Source organism: Oncorhynchus tshawytscha, linkage group LG02 (assembly GCF_018296145.1).
Source record: "Oncorhynchus tshawytscha isolate Ot180627B linkage group LG02, Otsh_v2.0, whole genome shotgun sequence".
Taxonomy (NCBI): Eukaryota; Metazoa; Chordata; class Actinopteri; order Salmoniformes; family Salmonidae; genus Oncorhynchus; species Oncorhynchus tshawytscha.
In genome coordinates this window covers 72,617,896-72,628,511 of record NC_056430.1, presented here as the reverse complement: position 1 = coordinate 72,628,511, position 10,616 = coordinate 72,617,896, and the positions used below count along the sequence as shown (strand labels likewise).

Sequence of the window (10,616 nt, the reverse complement as noted above, 5' to 3'; positions counted from 1 at the left end):
ACTCCATTGGTCTTGGGATAAATGCGCTGACTCTGTAGTTTATATACCCCAACTGCACTTGAGTAGGGAGAGTCTCCATATCAACAAATAAAAGAACAGATAAACTCTTCACTTTTTCACCATTCATCACACAATTCATCCGATGTGCATCAATCACTCCAGGAATATTTTTAAATCTCTTCAAAATCAACTTCTCACGAGATGCCAGCTATAACCCCCTTGAGGGGTGCCCGATTCCGAAGAGAAACACACGACACTTCAAACTTATCAAATTGGGTGAGACGCAACACACGTTCCTTCTGATCTGCAGAAGCACAACAAATCTAAACAAGCCCGCCTCTCGTGATCCTCAGCCTTCACTTTACCCAGCACTCTCTCCACCAGTTTGGATATCTCAAATAACACCTGGCTGCCACCTACTGTAGGCCATATCTAGGCCTACAGTAGGTGACAGCCAGGTGTTATTTGAGATATCCAAACTGGTGGAGATACAGTTGAATTCTGAAGATGACATACACCTTAGCCAAATACATTTAAACAGAGTTTTTCACAATTCCTGACATTTAATCCTAGTAACAAGTCCCTGTCTTAGGTCAGTTAGGATCACCACTTTATTTTATGAATGTGAAATGTCAGAATTAAGTAGAGAATTATTTATTTCAGATGTTCTTTCTTTCATCACATTCCCAGTGGGTCAGAAGTTTACATACACTCAATTAGTATTTGCTAGCATTGCCTTTAAATTGTTTACTTGGGTCAAATGTTTCGGGTAGCCTTCCACAACCTTCCCACAATAAGTTGGGTGAATTTTGGCCCATTCCTCCTGACAGAGCTGGTGTAACTGAGTCAGGTTTGTAGGCCTTCTTGGTCAGACACACTTTTTTAGTTCTGCCCAGAAATTTTATATGGGATTGAGGTCAGTGCTTTGTGATGGCCACTCCAATACCTTGACTTTATTGTCCTTAAGCCATTTTGCCACAACTTTGGAAGTATGTTTGGGGCCAATGTCCATTTGGAAGACCCATTTACAACCAAGCTTTAACTTCCTGACTGATGTCTTGAGATGTTGCTTCAATATATCCACATGATTTTCCATCCTCATGATGTCATCTATGTTGTGAAGTGCACCAGTCTCTCCTGCAGCAAAGCACCCCACAACATGATGATGCCACCCCCGTGCTTCACGGTTGGGATCGTGTTCTTCTGCTTTCAAGCCTCCCCCTTTTTCCTCCAAACATAACTATGGTCATTATGGCCAAACAGTTCTATTTTTGTTTCATCAGACAAGAGTACATTTCTCCAAAAAATACAATCTTTGTCCCCATGTGCAGTTGCAAACCGTAGCCTGGCTTTTTTTATGGCGGTTTTTGAGCAGTGGCTTCTTCCTTGCTGAGCAGCCTTTCAGGTTATGTCGATTTAGGACTATTTTTTACTGTGGATATAGATACTGTTGTACCTGTTTCCTCCAGCATCTTCACAAGGTCCTTTGCTGTTGTTCTGTGATTGATTTGCACTTTTCGCACCAAAGTACGTTCATCTCTAGGAGAGAGAACGTGTCTCCTTCCTGAGCAGTATGACGGCTGCGTGGTCCCATGGTGTTTATACTTGCATACTATTGTTTGTACAGATGAACGTGGTACATTCAGGCGTTTGGAAATTGCTCCCACAGATCAACCAGACTTGTGGAGGTCTACAATTTTGTTTCTGAGGTCTTGGCAGATTTAATTTGATTTTCCCATGATGTCAAGCAAAGAGGCACTGAGTTTGAAGGTAGGCCTTGAAATACATCCACAGGTACACCTCCAATTGACTCAAATTATGTCAATTAGCCTATCAGAAGCTTCTAAAGCCATGACATCATTTTCTGGAATTTTTTTAAAGGCACAGTCAAATTTGTGTATGTAAACGTCTGAACCACTGGAATTGTGATACAGTGAATTATAAGTGAAATATTCTGTCTGTAAACAATTGTTGGAAAAATTACTTATGTCATGCACAAGTAGATGTCCTAACTGACTTGCCAAAACTATAGTTTGTTAACAAGAAATTTGTGGAGTGGTTGAAAAACTAGTTTTAATGACTTCAACCTAAGTGTATATAAACTTCCGACTTCAATTGTACATACGTGGCTACCACAATTTTATTCAGTGTGGCTTGGAGTCAAACATTTTATAGGAAAGAACTATGAGTGTTATTTATTGACTGCCATGGTCGATATAATTCGCTATTTAATTTACTGACTCTAAACCAGCATTCCTTTCTTGCTCTTGTCCCATGGGAATCACATTTCGAGCATAGTGTCCAGCATCTTATCATTTGGATGAAAAAAAAGACCAAGTCAGACAGAATATATGAATTGTAGACAAGACTGCGGGGCCCTGAGAAATAAATAAATCAAGCGTTGGACTTAGAACTGAACAGGGATGTTTTATGAGGTGTTATGATGACCCTCAGTCCTGGTTTGCTGGGTTGGCTTGTGTTGTTGCATGTGTTTTGGGAATTTGGTGTTTTGCTGACTTTGGCCTTTCTCCAAACGTATGATTTAAAAGCTGTGTCAAATATACAGTTATGTGAGAGGAAAGTTTTCAGAGAACTACGTAGGCGGTAAGCAGGCTGCAGCATCTATCTTCAGTTTCCTATCAAAGGAAATTCACTTGAGCATAATAGTCACTGTTTACTAGAATGGACCCAGTTACACCATTTGATTTCTTTGCATCGTGTGTTTTTCCACCGTATATTCAGGATACTGTACACCGTTTGAACATACTGTATTATTGTAATACTGTATTTAATACCTTGGCGGAGAGGAGAAAAAAAAGGACAACAACGGTATCTAATTCAGTCAAAACATTCTTCTTTATTTCATCACATTCAATTACGTTCCATAACTTCTTTACACTTCCCCAGAGAATTGAGGAAAAGTAATAAATATTTATAACTTGTTCAATATTTGACATGAAGTAGCATTTTTATACATCAGAAGCTCAGGAAAAAATCGTAGTTCTCCCTTTACTTAACAAGCAATCTTAATCTTAGCATAACATTTACATAGCATACAACTTCGTTTTTTTTGGAGTCGTTCTAGAATCGTTAGACATCGATGATGTTAAAATGTCATTGTTAAACCTTAACCAACAGACTTCAGAATAATCAAATGTAACGTTCCACAAATGAGATCCAATATGTTGAATGAATTGTGATATTCTTCTGCGTTACATTCTATTCATGAAGATATGTAGCTAGGCTTTGAACTTCTGATCTCTCAGATGAACCTCTGTGCTGATATAGCTGCACATCTTCATACGCTTCAAGCCTTTGACCTACTCACTATGCGAGTGTGTTTCTCAACTCTCCGTGTGTGGGGTATTGTGTTTCCCAACTCTCCATCTGTGGGGTATTGTGTTTCCCAACTCTCCGTGTGTGGGGTATTGTGTTTCCCAACTCTCCATCTGTGGGGTATTGTGTTTCCCAACTCTCCGTGTGTGGGGTATTGTGTTTCCCAACTCTCCATCTGTGGGGTATTGTGTTTCCCAACTCTCCATCTGTGGGGTATTGTGTTTCCCAACTCTCCGTGTGTGGGGTATTGTGTTTCCCAACTCTCCATCTGTGGGGTATTGTGTTTCCCAACTCTCCGTGTGTGGGGTAATGTGTTTCCCAACTCTCCATCTGTGGGGTATTGTGTTTCCCAACTCTCCATCTGTGGGGTATTGTGTTTCCCAACTCTCCATCTGTGGGGTAATGTGTTTCCCAACTCTCCATCTGTGGGGTATTGTGTTTCCCAACTCTCCATCTGTGGGGTAATGTGTTTCCCAACTCTCCATCTGTGGGGTATTGTGTTTCTCAACTCTCCGTGTGTGGGGTATTGTGTTTCCCAACTCTCCATCTGTGGGGTATTGTGTTTCGTTACTCTCCATCTGTGGGATAATGTGTTTCTCAACTCTCTGTCTGTGGGGTATTGTGTTTCTCAACTCTCCATCTGTGGGGTAATGTGTTTCTCAACTCTCCATCTGTGGGGTATTGTGTTTCTCAACTCTCCATCTGTGGGGTATTGTGTTTCTCAACTCTCCATCTGTGGGGTATTGTGTTTCTCAACGCTCCATCTGTGGGATATTGTGTTTCTCAACTCTCCGTCTGTGGGGTATTGTGTTTCTCAACTCTCCGTCTGTGGGGTAATGTGTTTCTCAACTCTCCATCTGTGGGATAATGTGTTTCTCAACTCTCCGTCTGTGGGATAATGTGTTTCTCAACTCTCCACCTGGAGTAATGTGTTTCCCAACTCTCCACCTGGAGTAATGTGTTTCTCAACTCTCCATCTGTGGGGTATTGTGTTTCTCAACTCTCCATCTGTGGGGTATTGTGTTTCTCAACTCTCCATCTGCGGGGTATTGTGTTTCTCAACTCTCCATCTGTGGGGTATTGTGTTTCCCAACTCTCGGTCTGTGGGATAATGCAGACTGACTGGTCCAATAGACCGTACTCGGACACCAGGTATGTCCGTACTCAACTCCTAGTTTTAATTTAAGAGATATCCAAAGGAGGATGATCTTAGCTTGCCAGTCACTGTGATAAAGAAGATTGAGAGATACTGCCATGGCTGAAGAACATGTAATCCTCATTTTCAGAGCATCGTATCCTTCACTATACGTGATAACAGAAATGTCCTCTTTTTCTGTCGGTGACCACCACAACTACCAAGGACCACGCTCGCTGCATGATGAGTAACCTTGCCTGAGACCTAAAGAGTTGCTTTGGCTCCCTGGTCAATACTAGGCTTTAGCTTAGTGGGCTAATGCAGTCTTCTTCTGGCATTCACTCGAACACCGTCGGTCACACAGTCATATCCTGTTGACTGTATTCTTCTCCAAGCTTTTATTCTGAAAGGGGTTCCACTCCCAGCGTAGCAGCACACTCCCCTTCATATCGGCCTGGCGCTTGGTTATGATCTCATATCCTGTTAACGGGACTGTTCTCCGAGCTCTTGCTCTGAAACGAGTTCCCCTCCCACCGTCGGAGCACACTCCCATTCAAATCGGCCTGGCACTTGGTGATGAGGTAGATCTTGCGGAGGACGGCCCGACGCAGCAGTATATAGACCCAGGGGTCCAGGATCTGGTTCCAGGAAGCCAGCCTCACGCCCATCAAATTCAACGTCTCGTAGGTGGCCATGTCAGCTTTATCAATGGAGCCCCTATAGGAGCGCATCACCGACATGAGCCCGAAGATCTGGGGCATAAGAGAAGAGATATAATTGTTCATTGTTGTACTTTGATCCAGAAGCATCATGCAACCTATTTTTTTTGATGGGGCATTGACGGCCTAATTCGATTTCTTTCAAATAATTATGTGTAAAATAAACTAGCTTGTGTATTTTCAGTGTACAAATGCATCAAACTGAAGGGGCCTGTGCTGGGTGATTTTTTTCTAGATGTGTAGCGGGCGTAGGGAATAGTTGTTGGGTGACTTTTTTCTAGATGTGTAGCAGGCGTAGGGAATAGTTGTTGGGTGACTTTTTTCTAGATGTGTAGCGGGCGTAGGGAATAGGCATGGTGTGGTGGATGGAATCAGTGGCATCAGCATCTACACTTGTTCATGTCCTAGGTTGTCCCACTCACCAGCAGAGGGCTCCAGCAGATACAGGACGTGACCATGATGCCCACCAGCTGCACCACCATCTCTATATCATGGCTCTTGGCCACTGAGCGGTGGCTGTGGGACGATGAGTAGCCCGATGGCCTCCGTCTCAGCCTGGCCAGAACCAGGGTCAGCCCGCTGATGGTGTTACACACCAGGGCCACCCCCAGCGACGTCAGGCCCAGCCCGGAGAAGAGCGTAACAAAGGCTACGTCCGCTTCCTGGGTATCGTTAGCTAAGACCTTGATGAAGGAGAAGACAGACATTTAGTCATTGTTGTATATAACTCTGTACTTTATCCTGTCTTATTGTACACTAGTGTTATTTCTATGAAGCTTTTGGTGGTAGTTTTAATGGTGGTAGTTTTGCTAAACGTCACATTGTTTAAATAACTGCCATAGAACTTTGAGCATGTTCAACCTAAAGCATTAGGGGAGCTCAGTATCTGGCTGCCAGGGCTGGGGTCAATTCGAATTGAATTAAATCAATAAATAATACATAAAAAAACAGCATCTATTTTTAATTACTTCTTAATAAACGGAGGAGTAGAAGCTATTTATTTCAAACGTTTTTCCATTTCTTCATTTTTTTATTAAAATCACTTTCTGAAGTGACAGCAGTCAATTCTAATTGACCCAACGCTGCTGGCTACTGACCTTGATAAAACACCAGCTGTTGGGGTGCTGGTAGGTGTATGAACCCAGCTGGAAACAGGGCAGCAGGGCCACGCAGAGGGCCACCAGCCAGATACCAGAGAGGGACAGCTTGGTACGGGTGGTGGTAACTAAGGAGGAGTGGAGCAGTGGCTGCGTGACACCCAGACAGCGCTCGGCGGCCATCGCACAGCCCAGGAACAGCGGGCACAGACCGAAGAACACCATAGATCCACCCAGGAACTGGCACATGGGGTCGGTCGAGCCGTTTGAGGAAGCGGCGGCCGCCTCGGGGAACACCCCTCCGGAGAGGTAAAGCCGGAGGACCAGCGCTCCCGGGATGATGTGCCCAAAAAAATCTGTGAGTACCAGGGAGCTGGCGAAGAGGAGGAAGGTGGCTTTGGAGCGTCGGCGCTGGTGAGAGTAGGCGTTGGCCAGGATGAACAAGGCCACGATGTTGGAGATGACGCCCAGGGTCATGGAGAGAGTGGCTGCAATCGGGCCTCCGGACATGGGCCTGTCCGAGGTGAGGTTCCCCTGGTGAGCCAGACTCTCCATTTCCACCTATACAATATGCAATATGCAATACAACTTTATGTCCAATCACAATCTGAACTGTGTCTTTTTGCTGTCTTATTTTATCCAAACCTCCGGACATCACACACACACACACACAGAAGTGCCACCAGCCTCCCTCCCTTAGCTAGTTCTGGCCCCCGGGACTTTAACCAGTGACCTTCCGGTTACTGTTCCACTTCTCTAATATCTGGCCTACCTACCATCTCCGTGTCCCACTGGCTGAGGTTGGAGAGGGGGTCGAGGGCCCCCGGGGGCCCGGAGAGGTTGTAGTGATTCATGGCTAGCATCACTGGGCTTTGAAGGTCAGGAACCCCATCACTGAGAGAGGCTGGGAAGAGAAGGAGAGAGACAATATGATTATAGTGGTATTTCAGGCTTCAATGACCTGTAAGTAACATGGGGAATGGGGTCATCGTATAGGTAGCAATATAAATGGAAAACACACACAGTCAATACTGGAATTCAGACTCTCAAGTTTCAGCAACACATGTCTTCTTCCCTATCTAGCTAACTACTAGCTATAACATATCATGATGATGAGGAACTCATGAATGACACCACAGAATCAGATGTGTCCAAATTCACACTGTTCTCTGTCCTATTTAACCCACATAGATAAAAATATGCTTTAAAGCCCCTTTAAACTTAAACTTGACAAAAAATAGCTATTTGCACCTCAGAGAACATCTGTACCTTAGATACTGTTTGCATTGACTCTCCACACATCCAACCCTTACACACAAGCACAAACACACAAGCACACATAAACACACACACACACACTTAACACTTCTGTTGTATTATATACCATTTATTCAACTGCGCAACCAAGACACTATCCACTTTATATTTGTAACACAGTCCTACTTGACATAACACATTCATTATCTATACTGTATATTATATTGTGTACATATCAGTTTTACTATGAATACTGCCTTCCTCTAATTACTCATTATTTTTTATTTACTTTTTATTTTTATTGATATTGTACTGCAATGTTGAGCGTCTATCACGCAAGCATTTCACTTCAACCTTTATACCTGCTGTAAACTGTGTACATGACGAATGATGATTTTACTTTATTTTAAATGTTTATTTGAGGTAATAGCGCCTAACCCCTAACCACAGGTCTAGGATCAGCTCATTCTACCCCAATTCCCAACATAACTATTAAGGAATCATTAAAATATCTGATCCTGTATCAGCGGTTAGAGACAGCTTCCACCTAATCCCACAAAACAGCTGCTCAATTCACACTATGGTTGTACAATTGAAAAACAACGCATTTGACACAATAGTTGTGATACAACTGATATTTTTGTGATACAACTGACAGATGGTTGTCTGCACACAAATATAGACACAACCATTCTGCAGTGTCTCCACACACTGGTGTAATGACTTTTCTGCTGAAAAACTCTCTGTTGTATCACACAATCTGTTGTACATTAGTCATACGCCGCTGACGGGTTAGAACTAAGGGCAAGTTATAACAGTTCCCTGTTGACAAGCACACAACTATTGAGACATTCCATGAGCAGCTTCAATCCCTCGGGCTCTATTCTAGATCAGGGAGGCGGCAGGCAACACACGTTCTCGCTCTCTCTCTCTCTTGACAAAATGGTTTCCTCACATTGACACTTGTCTTTGGGAAGCATGGAAACATGGACATCACATTGAGGCGATGGTTCTTTTTAAACCGCCTCAAATGGTCTGCGTTCGTTGGTGTAAAAGTAGACTTTCAAGCAATACATCTTCAGCAAAAACACACATTTCTGACAACTCTACACACGTGTTTGTGCTTCAACCGTGTGTCTATATTGTATTGATGTGGCAGACAGTCTAGAGGCTATGTTTCTAATACAGATCTGTCTGTTTTATTCACTGGTCTAATGTCACTGATAGAGGTGATATATGCTGCCAAGATTATTCTACCCAACTCATTGAATAACTAGGTTGTTCTATTATACTCAATTATATTCTATTATTGTCTGTTCTACTATAGTAAAAACAAATCCCAACAGGTCGTTTTGCACCTGTTTACATTCAGCATAAATGCATATATGCGTCATGAATAGACCTACATACTCACTAAACTTGAGGAAAACAGTTCTCCACGCACAGCTCACCCTTACTGTAAATGCAACTCAAATAGGTTTTCGTATCAAGTCACTGAGGATGAATCAGAAAACATCCAAAGACATTTTCTGGGTTGACCTTTCACCTTTCACTATCATCCTAATCACCCTACTCAATGACCTTATCACCGAGTCACCCTGTAATTATTATTGAGTTGACGGTGTGTTTAGCTATTTTGAATATGCACTACCATGCCAAACATACCACTGACATGTCTTTGTGGCTCTGAAACAATCTTAGCATCATTTCTTTGAGGAGGGTTATTTTTTCCCAAAGCTGTCCATTTGCTTACCCTTTATTAATACTGTTGCCATACACAAAAATAAAATAAAAAGCCATAATAATTATGATAAGAAAATATTTCATGAATAATCATTACCATTACAGATAGGGATGAATAATTCCAGTCAATGGTGATGTCCACCCTGTCAACGGAATAGTCCGCGGTATTATTCTAAATCCAGATTGCAGATAGAGATACAGGTATCTATATAATCCAAAGAAACCGTTGAAAACGAAACACATTCACCAAAGTCTTCCTAAACCGAGTGGTGCAGAATAAAAGTACTCTAAAAGAAGCACCATTGTTCCATGATATCTCTTCGGCAGGATGATGACATTGAGTTCATATTCCCCACTGTTCTCGGAAAACAAATGTTCAACAACTTCCCAACAGAATTGCCTTCCTCGCTTTTAAATCCGTTTGATTGGAGTTTCATGACCAGAGAGTGAGCGCGAGGAATATTCCAACACTGCGGATAGGCTGTACCGCAGGTTCTCTGACGCGTGTTTCTCAATAGCGTTTTATATAGCGCCGTGTCCTAATGGATAGGTAGCCCATGGGCGGCCCCGTGAGTCAAGTTTAAGTTGTATTAATTTCAGACATAGAAGAACACTTTTTCATGTCATTTGTCCATGTTTACATGCACGTTTTACGGTCACTGTTATACTAGGCTACTGTAGCCAATTTGAGTCACATTACTTTTGTATGTCAGTCTGTATATCCATGGTTCAGGAAATAATAACTCAAATAGCATTACAATAACCAGCTGCCAAACATCTATAGTTTAAAACAGACATATTTAAATATTGGGTTGTTTTTAAATAGCCATTATTGATTCATTTGATCATTATTGCTCAGTAAAAATGGCATGAACGTGTGATTTATAACCCATCATTATAAGAGGTGAAACACTACATGCAGTAGGTTAGACAGTATCGTGCAGCCTGTATAGGAAAGTGTCAAATGATACTTATACTTACTGGTATACAGTAATTCAGGCTATTTTCTGTGCTCCTGTAAAAATACATTTGTTGCAAGTATTTTTAACTACTGCCTTGAGGTATTGTAGCAAACAATGTATATGTTTTATTGTCACATACACCAGATAGGTGCAGGGAAATGTGTTGTTTTACAGGGTCAGCCATAGTATTACGGCACCCCTGGAGCAAATGAAGGTTAACTGCCTTGCTCAAGGGCTCATAAGCAGATGTCTCACCTTGTCGGCTCGGGTATTCAAAACAGCGACCTTTCGGTTACTGGCCCAACGCTCTATTCGCTAGGCTACCTGCCGCCCTAGTGAGATTAATCTGATTTATCTAGATCAGTGT

At 42.5% G+C, this 10,616-nt stretch overlaps 1 protein-coding gene across 1 annotated transcript; it reads right to left on the bottom strand.

Annotated features, from left to right (window-relative positions):
* Positions 1–3,633: 3,633 nt before the first annotated feature.
* ptger1a (prostaglandin E receptor 1a (subtype EP1)) lies at positions 3,634–9,801 on the bottom strand. The gene is made up of 5 exons (XM_042304354.1): positions 9,385–9,801; positions 7,064–7,191; positions 6,288–6,848; positions 5,613–5,873; positions 3,634–5,223 (listed from the first exon to the last, which is right to left on the bottom strand). Exons 2-5 carry the CDS (start codon positions 7,148–7,150, stop codon positions 4,945–4,947), a joined length of 1,188 nt encoding a protein of 395 aa, XP_042160288.1. The 5' UTR covers positions 7,151–7,191; positions 9,385–9,801; the 3' UTR covers positions 3,634–4,944.
* Positions 9,802–10,616: the final 815 nt, after the last annotated feature.

Excerpts from the sequence above, each read along its gene's own strand:
- ptger1a (XM_042304354.1), bottom strand. The coding sequence starts at position 7,150 with ATGCTAGCCATGAATCACTACAACCTCTCCGGGCCCCCGGGGGCCCTC. Across the intron at positions 6,849-7,063 it reads GCCAGTGGGACACGGAGATG|GTGGAAATGGAGAGTCTGGC; the intron begins GTAGGTAGGCCA and ends CATATTGTATAG. Across the intron at positions 5,874-6,287 it reads ACAGCTGGTGTTTTATCAAG|GTCTTAGCTAACGATACCCA; the intron begins GTCAGTAGCCAG and ends TCCTTCATCAAG.